At 46.9% G+C, this 14,749-nt stretch overlaps 2 protein-coding genes across 2 annotated transcripts in view; both read right to left on the bottom strand.

Annotated features, from left to right (window-relative positions):
• Positions 1 to 7: 7 nt before the first annotated feature.
• UBAP1L (ubiquitin associated protein 1 like) lies at positions 8 to 11,643 on the bottom strand. The gene is made up of 6 exons (XM_005424271.3): positions 11,510 to 11,643; positions 7,333 to 7,487; positions 5,316 to 6,068; positions 4,212 to 4,421; positions 1,202 to 1,303; positions 8 to 315 (listed from the first exon to the last, which is right to left on the bottom strand). The coding sequence occupies exons 2-6, from the start codon at positions 7,462 to 7,464 to the stop codon at positions 181 to 183; spliced, it is 1,332 nt and encodes a 443-aa protein (XP_005424328.1). The 5' UTR covers positions 7,465 to 7,487; positions 11,510 to 11,643; the 3' UTR covers positions 8 to 180.
• The window catches only part of PDCD7 (programmed cell death 7), a 4,361-nt gene continuing 521 nt past the window's right edge, over positions 10,910 to 14,749 (bottom strand). The window contains exons 2-6 of the mRNA XM_005424270.1: positions 14,609 to 14,746; positions 13,393 to 13,531; positions 12,803 to 13,039; positions 12,097 to 12,184; positions 10,910 to 11,731 (exon numbers count right to left, since the gene is read on the bottom strand). Of these exons, the coding sequence (XP_005424327.1) occupies positions 11,614 to 11,731; positions 12,097 to 12,184; positions 12,803 to 13,039; positions 13,393 to 13,531; positions 14,609 to 14,746 (720 nt within the window). The 3' untranslated portion in view covers positions 10,910 to 11,613. The remainder of the gene's footprint in view (positions 11,732 to 12,096; positions 12,185 to 12,802; positions 13,040 to 13,392; positions 13,532 to 14,608; positions 14,747 to 14,749) is intronic.

Genomic DNA, 14,749 nt, shown 5'->3' with positions numbered 1-14,749 from the left:
GTGCTGTCAGTGCCTGCATGACAAACACTCTTATGATCGATGTCCATAAAATGAGACTCCAAGGCAGAGCTTTGAAGTGTGTGTCTGGTGCTTCCAGGGGTGGGGATGGAGCAGCACAATCACCTGAGTCCTTCTGGTCTGGTGTGGAGAGGGGAAACTCTGACTGCTCCAGGATGCTGCTCAGTGGGTTTTCATTACAAGCTCTTCCAGCGCCCTCTCCCTCTGATTCCCACAAAGCAAAAGAACTTCTTTGATTTCATTTTGCTGGAAGCCCATATCATTAAACTGAGCCAACAGATGCAAGAATTCAGCTGCCTGGAGGAAGAAGGAGGAGAGAAGAATGATGTTATCACGGATGGATAGATTGTGTAGTTGCAGAAAAAGCAGTGCTGTGGGACAAAGTTGCACTCAGAAGATCTGGCTGACCTGTATCACTGTGACAGTGGATTGAGGGCACACATATCCCTGGTAGCATTGAAACTTCTTAAATAAGAAATATTTAATAAAGTCAGCCTCTAGCTTCACTATTCCCTATAACGTTTATATCAATTCCATGCAGTGTTTGGCTGCATTATGAAGAGAGCAGGGAATGGCAGTGAGCACAACTGGAATTCATTTGTCCTGCTCCCCCTCTTTGCTCAGGCTGGGCCCCAGCACCACAACATCACCCAGAGCTGTGTCCTTAATAAATAAATCCTTCCCTGACTCTCAGACCCAGGTGCCCTCCCACTGCCACTGCCCTAAGGAGCAGTGACATGGCAATCCTACAGGCATCAGCAGCCTGGCAAACACTGCCAGCCTGGATTTCATGCACTTCTGCCTTCCCAGGCTCTCCATTACCCCCAGAGGGAGACTGATGATGGAGACAAATTCCCAGCTCTCCATGGTTCTCCTCCCTGGGGCTAGAAGGGAGAGCTGGCAGGGCTTAAGACAGAGTGAGTGCTGGTGGGCTCGGGATGGGATTCCCAAGCAAAGGCTGAGTGAACATCATTTCACACAACAGGGTGAGAAGAAAGGCAGAAAAGTGTGAAGGAGCAGGTGTCCTCCCCCAGGGGTCCTTATGGTGACACTGCCCTAGAGGTCTGGCCCTCCATGAGGCTGCAGGAGGGCCTGTGGATGCAGAGTGAAGTGTGCAGCCCACTGAAAAAGAGAGCATGGAGGACACAGCACAAAGGGCTGGGCTGTGCCATCCCATTCTGACCTTTTTCTCTGAGTACTGGAACATTTCCATGGCTTCCTCCACCTGCCCTTCCTCATAGCCCTGCTTCAGCAGCCGATCACAGGCACCCAGGTAGCTCAGGAACTGCAGAGGAAGACAGACAGGTTAATCCAGCCTTGCAAGGCATGGGGAGCAAGGCCAGTCAGGAGCCCCCCCTGGCACCTCCCAGGGACACACCATGGGGGCACATGAGCCACCATCATCTTGCCAGTTCATATCTAATGCTCAGCCAGGGTGGTCTGTCTGTCTGCAGCATTTCCAGTGGGAGACAACATCTTGGTCCCCCTTCACCCTCCCAGGGTGGGAATGGGAACAAGGAGGAAACCAAACATGTGACCACTTGAGATGCAGAGCGATGGCCTCCAGCATGAGGCAGGGCCTGTCCCGGTGGGATGACTTCGCTCAGCTGACCCCACATCCCTTTGATGTGCTGGGGCTCAGGCACCCGTGGGTTTGCTCCAGGGTCCGAGAGCAGAGCCCACCCCAGGGGAGACCTGTGTGCTGTCATTACTGAAAGTAAACAGTTATTTTTGGCTTTCCTCGTTGTTCTTGGAGTGCTGACAGCACAATTCCCAGCAGCATCTTTTAAATACAGCGAGAATCACTCACTGTCCAAAAACTTATGGGACAGGCAATAATAAATGAGCTATACAATATCAGGGGGAATAAAAACATCCCACAGGTCTCTCCAAAGCTTCTTCATCTAAGGAGAAGCTGATTAATTTCTCCCCAGATTCGCCAGCACACAGACCTCCACCTTCCCCAGCACTTCCATAGACAAGGAGAAGGACTCAGTGAAAGGCCATAAAACAAAGGAAAAAGACAAAAAGTCTTTCAAACATTGAGTTTATCTATTTTGGCTGAATAGTCGGGTAGGGATTTTCAGAAGTGTCAGCCTTAAGGAGCCCAGTAACTCAGAAAGGAGAGTCACTGGTCATTGGCATTCCTCACCTCATGTTATTTCCCTTGTTACCAGGCTAATGACAACCCCAGATCATTGCTCCATTTTCTTCCCCTGTTGTGGAAGAACAGCCACTCACCCACAGCATAACACAGACAGTCCTGGCAGCCTGGTCAAGCCCAGCATGAAATCAGTGCCTTTGTCAGCTTAATGTTTTTTATCACTAAAAATATTATATATATATATCCTCAAGACTAAACAAGAAGAGTTTTTTTAACAGTGACCAGCTGTTGCCTTTGTCATGTCTCAGCTCACATGTACATTGAGGGCTCCAACAATGCATTTTGAATTGATCAGTGATCATTGATCAAAATACAATAGTGCCTTTTTGGCCATGATGTCCTACATGATGAACCTCTGGCATGCTGGGGCAACTAATCCCACTTGAGCCTTTCAGAGAAGTTCTTCCACCAAAATTAGGAAAGCGTTGCTTCTAAAGAAGGCTACAGAAGGCCCTGTCTTCTCTACCAGGGAGGGCTCTGCCAGTTTCTCTTGACACTGCAAGGAAGTTGAGCAATTTTTGGCTACCATCTGGTACTTCCATCAATCCTCACAGTTGAAGTAGTCATTGTCACACATCAAAACCTCAGGCATCACCAGCAAGCAATAAAGAGAACAGGTCTTTTTGACTTCAACTGGAACATATTTTCCAGGAAGATTTAGACTAATTTGGTAGTTTGGTACTTGTAAAAAATGCGTGACAGGTCAGGCTTTATCTTGGCTGCATTGGGCATAAATGGGAAAGATGGGAACTGCTGGTGAAGAAGGCATGGGATAGAAGGCAGACCTTGTCTTTTGGAGCAGTAACCTCTTCTCCAAGGGAGTGGGAGTCCTGGTGTTTATACAGAAGGGAGCAGGGTGTACCCATTTCCACCCTTAATAAGATGCACTGTTTCTTCATTTTGAAGCCAGCACCTGCTACAAGACACCCTCGCATGGCTCTATGAAACAACATGGGCTGGGCTCTGCCCATCTCGCTGTCCTAGATGAAAGCTCTATGGATTGAAGACATAAAGCTTCCCTTCCCACCTCAGCTCAGCTGAAACTCCAGCGAGCTCTGGGGAGCTGGGGTGAGTAAGGAGGGAGCCGGAAGCTGCAGGATGACTCAGCCACAGAGCAGCTCCGACCAGGCTGGCCCATGCAGCTCCCAGGGGAATGGGAAGGAGACTGGCAGCCAGCAGCGGCTGCTTGGTGCTCTGCCTGCTCATGCCCTGCCAGGATCTGCTCCTGCTCCCTGGCCTGACAGCCCCATAGAAATTCCTCTTGCTCAGCTGTAATTAAGACCCTTCTCTCTTTGCAAGAACTACTTGGATAATTTAGCCCTAAAATCCTCTGCTGGGATGAGCAGTCCAGCCCCAAGTTTGCCAAGGGAGTCAGAGCCAGCAGCTTCCCTCATGTCACAGATATTCTGAGCCCACCTGGACCTTTCTGACATTCATCTGGACAAAAGGAGACATTGGGAATGGGGATGCAGCACAGCAGGCAGGGATGTACTCACATACCAGGCGTAGGAAGAGGCTGCATGTTATGTTCAAATAAATTTCAGGTTATTCTAGAGGGCTCCTCGGGAAAAGAGCTCTGGGACCCTGCTGCAATGTTTGCATGGATTCTGTGCTTGCTCCAATACAGGGAAGTTGTGTTTTGGAGAGAGCCCAACCAAATCTCTAAGGTATTCCTACAGTCCCACTCTGACAGGATGAGCCACAGCAATAATCACACGAATCCAACAGCAAGGAAAAATGATGTGCAAAAAGTTTCCATATATGGGGGCAAAATTTGTACCTCAAAAGGACATGATGCTTCACACAACAGATTGAACAGATAACAAAGCCAGCCATGATTATGCACTGAAAAGCTGAGGGTGGCTCATTGCTATTTTATTACAGCAAAAGTGAAATCTCATGGAAAATCCTGTCAGCTGTGGTCTGACACCAAAGTGGAAAGGCAAGGCCGTCAAAAATCTACCCCAAAGAAGACAGCCATGCCTTTCTCCATGAAAGTTTCTCACAGTGCTGTGCCAGCTCCACCAACCTGACTTAAACTTTGCCTTCCTGTCTTCTGGAGGGTGAGGATGGCTTTCTGGGTGGGGTAGCCCAGGGCTATGACGGGCTCGATGAGATCTCTCTCCTCTTGGCTCAGTGCAGAGAGCAGGTCAGCCGAGGAATCTGGCTGGGATCTGTGGCAGCTGAGAGGTCGTCCAGGCGTGGAGGCAGGGGGGAGGCAAGTGTAGGGGCTGAGGGACTGCAAGGAAAAAAACAGATGGTCTTACTGCTCCAGGTCATGGAATGAGGTGAAACAACTCAGTTTGAGGCAATGCTTCTGAATGCTGGTGGTTACCTTGCTCTCTCCAGAAGAGGAAAATTCCCATACAAGGAACATCAAATGAGACTGGACTTAATTAAATCCAGGGTCAGCTAGAGATATAGAAGAGTGCTCAGTGTGGGTGTTGTACAAATACACACGAGCATTTAATCTCTCCTTAATTACTCCATGTCAAATGCAGCTGCATATAAATAACCTGGTCATTCAAGTGTCTGATGTTTTTACTGCAGGTTTTCAGTAATTCATCTCCTACATCTCTCAAGCAGCTGGATTAGATTCAATTTCTTAAAAGCAGGGTGCAATTCAGATTTAAGCTGACGGAGTACTACTTTACTCCATCCTTTCCCATCACTGTCTCTATCACTAAATTATCTGTATTTCTAGTAGGACTATGAAGTCCAAAGTTTCCTAGAAAAGACATAATGACTGTAAGGGGACATTTCCCTATAAACCCCGCTTATATCTGTTAAAATGGGATAATGTAGCAAAAAGAGGACAACCCCCCCATATTTCACTCTTTTCTTAGTGTTTCAATTGAGAATCAGATTAGACCCTACTTCGGAAAAACACAGATGTTTAGGACAGAGCAAGTAAAAGTGCACCCAGAAAGCTTTTTTCAACCGCAGTGACAAAATCAAACCCTTTCTTCACTTCTTGTGAAAACTTCAGCAATTCCCCATGGCTCCAGTGTTTCCAAAGCCCCATTTTGTTTCCTTTTCGCTGGCCAGCCCTCAGCAAATGAGACCAATCCGTGCCCTCCACCTCCCTCCTCTCCCAGTGATGAACAAAGGGCCACCAAAGGACGCTTCTCACCGGTACTGTGGGCTTGTGCTGCTTGATGGGAGGGATTGGCGTGGCTGTGGCTGGAGGAGTTGGCACAGCAGTCCCCTGCTGGGACACGTCTGGATCTGGCCTGTACTTGATGCTGCCGTTGGTGCTGGGGCACTGGGGCAGCAGCCGTGGCACCACGATCCCCCTGTTCCCTGTGGCAGCTCTGTTCAAAGGATGCACCAAAGCAGCCAACTTCCTCCTGGCGGCTTCCAGCTCGTTCTTCATGTTGTTAAATATCACCATGGATCTTCTCTGCTTGCTGGGGTCTGGGCTGGCTGGGCTGTGGACATTGTTCTCTGGCGAGGGCTCCAGCAAGCCGGGTGATGTCTTTGGTCGGGTCTGGTAAAAGCCGGGGCGTGAAGACACACTTCTCGCAGAGCTTCTCCTCCTGGAGAGGTGTGATTCGTCCTTGTCATTCTCTTCCCAAGAGGTGGAGGAGTACTCATCATCCCAGTGCTCCCCCTCCTCTGAGTGCCAGGTGTCACTCTCGGTGTCAGACAGGACCGCCCAGCCCCTGGCATGCCCGTAGGAGCTGTCGGCAGCGCTCAGGCTGATGGAGCGCCGCACTGCCCCGTCCCGACCCCGCCCCCCGCAGCTGTCGGCAGGGTCCACCAGCAGCAGCCAGCACGGGGGAGCCGTGGGGACGACTTCGGAGGTGACTCGATGGCGGGAGGTCTGCTGCTGAGAGGCCACCTCCACCCAGTACAGCACCTTCCTTTCCAGAGAGAAGTCGTGCTGCAGAAGAGCGAGAGGCAGCTGGTGAGGACATGTGAAACCAGACCAGGTGGCATGCAGCAAACCATGCACTCCACGAGGCATCTTAAGGGCTGCAGTCTTCCCATATCAGCTCCTATCTCCCTGAGCATTAGGGCTGGCTGTAGGATTGAGCAGTGCCAGCCACATCTCTGCAGGGAATCCCTAAATTTATATTTGAAAAAACGTCTTATCTATGAAGTCATGACTATTCTGAGTTGCACCTACAGTTCTTTGGAAAAGTATTTTATGCTTGGAGGTGTTTGTGTCACTTTGACTGTGGAAGGCAGGAGTGTGCAGACATCCCAATTTTAGGCAGCTGCAGAGAGGCACCACATCCAGCCACAGGCTGCCCCCAGAATGGCGGCAGAGTTTGTTTGTGACCTGCATTAGCAGCGCTTGGCAGAGCCACTTCAGGGGCTCAGAAGCCACCAAGAGGGGAGATGCCACCTCGGGCAGAACCAGCCATGGGATTATCTAGTGGCGCCAGGGTCTCGGCTGCTCCCCAAACAGAGTTGTCATTTCCACATAGTTCAGCTTAAAATATAAGTGTGTTTGTGACTGAAATCTGAGGGTTTTCCTGGAACAAACAAGCCTTGCCCGTCCCAGAGCTCTCCAAACAAGGTCTCCTCCTGACAGGCAGGCAAGTACATTCACAGCCCAGGAATGCTGTTTTTACTGTTCTTGCCACTTGGGTCAGCTGTGGACCCAAATCAGCCTCCCCAAGGAAAACACCCTCACTTCCCTCCATAAGGATCAGCCTGGACCAGCAGCACAATGGTTTGGCCTCAGAGGGGAGCATCAAATCATCACTAAATAGGGAGAAACACGGGGTGTATATATATATATATATCTCAACGCTATCTATATGCTTCCAGCACAGGTAGTATTGCCTGCTTATAGCTGGTACTTATAGCTGGTAGACTTATTGGTAAATATTTAATAAATATCATTAATAAATGAGACAGTGATAACTCCAAAGGAGAAAACAACCCCAGAGCAGAGCCTGAAGTTTGTCCTTTTTGTCCCAGAAAAACCTAACCTTCCTTCTTAGAAAGGATTTTTAGAAAGCAACCCCAAACCAACCCCATCATCACTGCCACACACCACAAATCATCCTCACCTCCTCCCAGTAATGCTGCAAACCAGCCAGTGAAGAGGAGATCAGTTAGGAGTTCCCTTCTTTCGTGAGAACACTGCTGGTTTCCTTCCAGCATCCCCCAGCAGTGACGGGGTGTGGACTCACCATGGTGCTCATGAGGATGTCGGTGCAGTCAGGGAGCTCAATGTCCGGGGCAGTGACTAAAGGGATTTCTCCCTCTGAGTCCCCACTGAGGCTCATGGCTGTCCGGAAGGGAACTTCATCCAGGTAGTTCATTGCTGCTGCCTGATTTCTTGCTGCTGGAGGAAGGGAAACAGAAACTGTAAGAATATCTCTTAAGCTGGCTGGAAGGAGAGAAAGATGAGCTGTTTCAAGTGCCAGCTGGGTAAAAACAGAATGGCAAAATCTTATTTACTGATACCAGGAAGCTTTGTCTGAACTAACCTTTGCTATTCTCAGCTTGAGCCAGAACGACTTGACCAAGCTTATGGCTTCCTTTGGCAGAGATCCTGAGCATTTTTCTCCTCCATCTCTCCCATCCCTCCTGTCTCTCCCTCTCCCTCAGTTCCCATTGCACGCTCCTTTCCCCTGAGCATTTTTTCCAGTTACAGAGGGAGAAAGCACAGCCAAGGAGGACACCTTGCAGGTCTCCCCTGTCTGCACAAGCTGTGGTGACAGAGCTCATGCACATGGCCTCGTGCTGCTGAGCCATCACACAGAGCATCCCGAGGGAGCTGGGGTGAGGGCATTCCTTTGGGCATTGCAGCAGCTTACTGGGAGCCAGGCAAGGAAGCTGTGCAGCAGGCAAGCTTGGGAATTAGGAGGATGTCAAACAAGCAATTTTAAAGATTAGCTTTTAGGAATCCATGCATTAATTTTAAGTGTGGTGATGGTCTTAGATCAGGAATTGCAGGGGAGAGAACAATTACCAGTGAATTGGGAATGCAGTCAGGAAAAGATTACTTCAAGTGTCTCCATCAGGTCTCTACAAATGTCTCAATTTACTAAAAAGCCATTACTTGCTACATGAAGCCTCGAGCTTTCAGCTTCCCAGTGATGACAGTGTGTAAAATCACTTCTTTTACAGATTATAAACTATTAGGAGCTGGTAGCCAGTCTTCCACTGAGTTCTGGTACTGGCAGCATGTGCCTGCTCATCCCAAGGTCCTCAGCACTCATCCTCAGGTCACACAGTAAATATGTATGTGACATCCCTAAGTGCTTTTCCCAATTATTTTTTTCCTTTAAAAACAAACAGCTTCTATGACAACAAGGATAAACATTCCACTAAAAGGAAATATGCAGAAGAATATACACAAGGATGACAACACTGCCTGTTTAAAGCAAAAATAAGAGTCTATAATGGGAGATGGGGTTCAGGGAAGTTTCCTGTGTTGGCAAAGGACTCACAAAGAGCTTCCAGGCCAGAGAAAGTGACACACACAATCAACATGCACAATCACTCAGGCAACTCAGCCGGTCATATCAGAATGACAACAGGGTTGTCACTTTGCCTGCCTACGCCAGGAGCCTCTAATGCTCCTGCAAAAGCAGAGCCCCTAACCAGCTTTGTGCTCCTGCACATGTCCTGCCACTAACATGCAACACAGGCAACGTGTTGGCATCCCACGTGGAGCCAGGCCACCTGCTCAGCTTAAGAGGGCTCAGCCTAAGGGACAATCCACGTCAGCACTGACAAAGGTGACGCCTGAAAACATCTGCAAGCGAAGCCACCTTCCCTCAGCTTTCTGCTACTCCCTGAGCAGCTCCTGCATGCAGGGAGGACTGACCTTCCCTGCAGCTTGGGGCTGTAAACTGGCTCTCCTCAAAACCCCAGGGTGCTGAGGAAAGCGGTGTCTCAGCATCTGTCACCCAGAATGGCTCCACTCAGGTTCAAATGATACTTTAAGGGATGGTGATGGGTAGTGAGTGTGTCTGAAGCCACAATGAAGAAAATATGAGAAGATTATGGTATTGTACCTCTCTGTATTTTACTGCACAAATACTGTGCTTTAAGAGAGGCTCACACAAGTGTTAATTCCCAAAACCACAGTTTAGAAAACAAGAAGTACTTTGGGGCAGGAGCAATCACAACAAAAATGCTACTAGAAAAGGATAAAAGAGGGTCAGTCATAAACACCAACTCCCACCAGAAGGGAACTCTACAAGGGCTCTGACCTCCTGTTCTCCAGAGGAGCCCTGCCCACTTTCACATTAAAGACACTGGCCAGTGCATGAACCAGTTCACATCAGGAACAGGATGCGCCTAAACAGCAGGAGAAACCCAAACTGCACCAGGACCAGGGGAGGAATAGGATACAAATGAATCTTGGAAACTCACAGCCAACATCTCGCTTCTTCTTAGCTATACTAAGTTTTTAAAATTTAAAAACAGTGGGAAATATTATACTCAGAAAAATAGGAATCAAGTCTAAACACACACTTTTTAAATTAATACCAGGTGTCCATGTATTTTATGAGTTGAGATTTCAAACATTCCTCCCCATCTGTGGCTTCAACTTCCTCACTAAAGCTATGAAACATTTCAATGCAGATGTCATCAGACAGGAGCAAATACACAGAACATAGCTAAAGGTGGATCCTCCCCAGCCATTTTCAAGCCCTATGTTTATTAGCAATATGAAGCAGTCCTTACCATCAGATGAACTCATGGAGCTCTCTCCTCACAGGGCAGGCAGAACAGAGCTGCTGCTTTGCTGCCTCCTTATCTACTGCTCAGCTCTTTAAATTCCTGCAGTGTCAGACAAGCAGCTGACTTGGACAGCTTTAAGATAATCGTAGCTTAAGCAGTTGGCCTGTTCCATCAGACATGCTGATGGGATAAGGAGTCTAATTGTTTAAGCAGAGCATCCTCTGGTCACCAAGCTGCCTGAACTGAAAGCGTTGGGTTTGTATGGGTTTTATGCAGTTGTTTTTATTTTTATATTTGATCTTGTGCGTTTTCATCAGGGAAGACTCCCCAGGATCTGACTCAGCCTTGGGTCTGGAGTAATGAGATGCTGCAAGTGACATTAGGGATAGGAGGATGTAGGGAAGAGCAAATCAGAACACCAACTGCAGAGAACTTCATGGCAATCTGTATGTTGGGGTGCTACAGGTGAGCAAGAGCTGCAAACTTCTGCACTCATGTTCTGTCAGGAACAGCCAGTTTGTGTCTCTCACTGACAGAAACCAGTGCAAAGGTTCAGCCAGGACACTCCTGACATTACACCCAAGGCCCAGGTACTGAATTTAGGCAATGACATGCGTGAATTACGCACTGTTGTGACGCCAAGAGGCAAAGCACTGGAGAGATTAACTCGATTCCCACACACTGGGGCTAGCAAGAATAAGGACTGCAGCTCTGGAAAGCTGCCACAGCAATCTGTGCAGAACAGCAAAGCTCCAAATCCATATGGCCTGTCACAGTTACAAGCAAACTGTCCAGAACATGGAAAGCTTTGACATCAGGTGTCACCTCTGTCACCTTGCAGGAGGGAGAAGTTCCTTCACACAAACCTTTTCCCAACAATTCTCTCCTTGTTGGAGTTGTATTTGATGCAAAGTACTCAAACAAATCTCTTCCCTTCCGTGAAAATATTTTAAACAAAAATCAATTTTTCTCTATTTGTTCTGTACAAAAAAACCAACTTACAAAATAAAGCTGTGGTTTTTGATCAAATATTATAGACATATACAAAAATATTTATATAGTCAAAACACAGTACGTTAGACTGCAGATTTTATTGGTTTTTTTTTCAGCAGGCTTATTCATCAAATTTGTATTTATTCACATGGCTGTCTGACCTATTTCACCACAAATGGGAATTTTTTCCATGTTTTGGTATCAGCTTTAGTTCACGAAAGTATAATGTCAACAGCTGCTTTAATCAACCTTGAAAAACCCTGTCTTGTTTGTACTTCAGAAGTCGTTTAAACTTGTAATAGGTTTGTCTCTACACCCAAAAATACAGGAACTATTTTGACAGTGATGCTTGACATGCTTCATTTAAGAAGAAAAACATGTTTACTAATGATCTCTTCTTTTTTTTTTAAATTTCTTCTTTTCTGAAGCTTTCATCATCCTTTATAAAGATAAAAGCCACTACAAATATTATGTTAATACTGGCACAAATACCACCATCAGCAATGTTCCTTTATTAAGATTGAGATTTAACAAGAACTCGCAGCCGGATTGTAATTCCACACCACAAGAGGCCTGGCAGCTCTGGGCTTGCTCAGCCATCTCCCCGCACAGTCAAACAGCAAAAACAATTCTTAAACTTTTTTTCAAGACCTTCCAGTAAAGACTTTGCAGTACCTGGCTGCTGAAAGAGAGGACGACACTTCCTCTTTGGGCCCTCTCATATTTACACGTAGTTATAATGAAGCAATCCTCCAACGCTGAAATGATTTATTGCTAAATTATCTGACAGCAGTGGCCCAAGTATCACTGGTGGGGAGACTCGGGAGAACCCATCCTGGAGGGATGCAGCTTCCTTCAGGGTGGTCAGCTGGCACCAAGTACTGATCCCATTCATGCCTTTAACAGAGAGAGTTGTTTGAGAGGAGAGCTAGGATTAATTTGGTGTAAGATTTATTATACACCCACATAGATGTTACTGATCGATACAAACCCCACAATACTTGTACTCTTAAACTTGTTTTTCAAAAGACAAATGTGAAAATTTGATGTTCTGGTGTTAAATGGAATGGTTATGCATGAAGTGCACTCTGCCTCACACAGGCATCTGTTGGATATGACTCAAGCAAGAAACTTGAAAAAACCAGAACAATCCATTGCATAACCATATTTGGAAGCTGACAAACCAAAAGGGGCACTGAATTTACAATTGCAAAAAACAGTGTTTGCCATCTCTGATGATAAAATACTTTCTTTACTTTTACCTGATCTGGATTAGAGCTGCTACAGAATGTTCAGCTTGTAAGTAGTAGTCTCTGAAAGGCTGCAGCAGATGGGCAAGGGGGAATTCAGCTGTGAAAACACAGACACAGAAATTGTTGAATAATCCAGAAAAACCTTCCATTCTAGTGAGTCTCAGAAGCCCAGCATTTGCAAAATCATTTGCTACTGCCCAGCTGTAATCTAACATCAGGTCCCTAGGTAATATATGAAACTGAACTGCTTATATGTTACACATTTCCTGACCTGTACCACAGCTGTCAGAGGAAAGCCAAGACTAGCAAAACTTCCTGACTCCACCATCTGAAAAAGGGGAACATATGGACACTGAATCTTTACAGATTACCTGAGGAGTCAGACTTATCAAAGCACCAGGCTAAAGCATCTATGGTGCTGGAAGTCTTCAATCTATTCTGTTTATTCTCACTTCAGTTTAATCTAGAACCTCTTCTTGCAAAACAACATGAAACCAGCTTGAGATGTGCTGCAGTCCATACTGAAGAGCTCAACAGTTCCTCTTACACTACAGGTGTTAACAGCACTATGTTTATCCCTCATTCTCAGACCATAAATTACTCTAGTGGATGATTCCTTTCCCAACTAGATCTGTGCCTGCGTTTCAAACCCAGTGTCTGTGAGATCAGGATGTGATGTGGAAAAACACTGTTAAGAAAAGACAGCAAAATTTACCTGGATCCCCAAACAGCTTAGAATCCATTTCCAGTTTCTGCTGTAGTAGTTTTTCCCTTTCCTTCTTCTGTTTCTTTTCCATTTCCCTCTTCCTTTCCTCCTCCTGTTCTCCCTCCAGCATAACCCTTAATGCTCTTTCCTCAGCTTCATACAGTTCTGTGCGAGTTTTGAGCAATGTTTTGAGACTCTCCACCTGATTTTCAAATTCTTCATCTGCTGAAGGAGGTGGACAAACACCTGAACAGAAAGAGAAGTGATTTTAAGTTTTCAGATTCAGACGGGGGTTTGATACCAGACTTGAGTCTGATATCTGAGTTTGATACTGGACCAGAGTTGGGAAAATCTCAGAGGAATATGAATTTAACCTTGTTAACAGATGGAATTCTTACTGGAATAATCATTCTTCCAGAAAGAGCTTGGAAACATACAAACACAACAAATGAATTCAGCACTTTGTACCTATTCTTGTAAATAAAATCACAATGAAGACACAGCTTTGTGAAACTGTGCCTTGCTAGTTAGCACAGGGCACCCTCATCTTATTTCCTGTGGATGCAATTAAAGAAGTTTAGACCAATCTCATAATGAACCTTTCCTGGCAGCAGCTTCTTTCCTCAGCTTCCGCAGCTTCTCCAGCCCGCGCAGGACGTCCGTCATCCTCTTTGTATCTGCTTGTTTCTTGCGGACTTCAGACAGGACACTGTCAGCAGCAGCCTTCAGCTCTTGTTCCTAGGAAAGGAAGGAAAAAAACAGATGAGATCTGTGAAATATCCCTCAAAGACACAAATCAAATGGTATTTTCAGGGATTAGCAAAGCACTGGAGAGCAGAGTAACTTCAGTACAGCAACAAGTCAAGCCAACCATCCAGCCTTGCCTTTTCATGAAAAAAAGGCTAAAATACCACAGACTTCAGAAAAAAATGCTGTGGGACTCATAAATTTGGGCTAAATCACAGAATCATGGAATTGATAAGGTTGGAAAAGATCATCAAGTCCGTCTCTCAACTCAGCACCACCACCATGTTCACCACTAAACCATGTCCTCCAGTGCCATATGCACCCACTTTTGAGCACTTCCTAAATGATTTGTGGATTTTGAAAGCCTGAGAACCTTTAACCACAGAAATTTAGGATAAATATTTTACAATAAACAGAAACCATCCTGATTCCACAGTTCTGCAGTTAAGACCATTAACCTGCCACAGTCTGACCACAAACCCTACCTCAGCAGCTGCTCTGGACCAACCCAGAAGCAGACCAGCAGAAAGGGAGTTCCTTAGCCAAAAACAAACAGAAAGGTTTGCCCTTCCCAACCAGTCTAATTTGAGGTGGTATTTTTTGCTTTGGAGATGTTTTACTCCCCCATAAGATCAAAAAGCTTGTAAACCACAAGCTTTAGAAGGATGAAAGCAGGAGGGAAGGCTGATGGATACTGAAACAGCACTGATCACCACAAGGTAGCTGTGTGGACAGGCTGACACTTGGGATCACAGAGGAAAACCTCCAGGAGTTCAGAAACAACTTAAACCCCAATTTCATGTCAAGGCCTAGAACATGAGGATGGCAAAACCGAGATGCCCACCAAGACTTCAAAGCAAGAAGGGCTGCAGGCCTTGGAAACAGCACATCTCTCAGTACGCTGAAGTCATGCAGCACCTCAGTGGCACCCACTGAAGCACGGGGGATCAAAGCCAGGTGTGGGAAAGGCACAGCCCGCTGTGACCCCACTACCGGCATGTCACCCCTGCCCCACCAAGCTGTCCTGGAGCCCCGGGGAGAGGGAGGACGAGGCACTGGGGACCATACCCGGTTCTTTTCCTCCACCTCCTGGATGCACTTAGCCCGCCACTGGTCGATCTTTGCCTCCCGCTCGGCGGCTCGGGCCGCCTCCTCCTCCTTGGCCGCCCTGGCTTCGAGCTTCCTCCGCTGCAGGCGCAGCCTCCTCTT

Source organism: Geospiza fortis, unplaced genomic scaffold (assembly GCF_000277835.1).
Source record: "Geospiza fortis unplaced genomic scaffold, GeoFor_1.0 scaffold2, whole genome shotgun sequence".
NCBI classification, from domain to species: Eukaryota; Metazoa; Chordata; class Aves; order Passeriformes; family Thraupidae; genus Geospiza; species Geospiza fortis.
Note: the sequence above shows the minus strand (reverse complement) of the source record. Positions and strands in the feature narration are given on the sequence as shown.

Coding starts and splice junctions, on each gene's coding strand:
- UBAP1L (XM_005424271.3), bottom strand. CDS start 7,464: ATGAACTACCTGGATGAAGTTCCCTTCCGGACAGCCATGAGCCTCAGT. Junction 4,422..5,315: donor AGCACAAGCCCACAGTACCG/GTGAGAAGCGTC, acceptor TTTTCCTTGCAG/TCCCTCAGCCCCTACACTTG. Junction 1,304..4,211: donor GAAGGCAAAGTTTAAGTCAG/GTTGGTGGAGCT, acceptor CTTCCTCTGCAG/TTCCTGAGCTACCTGGGTGC.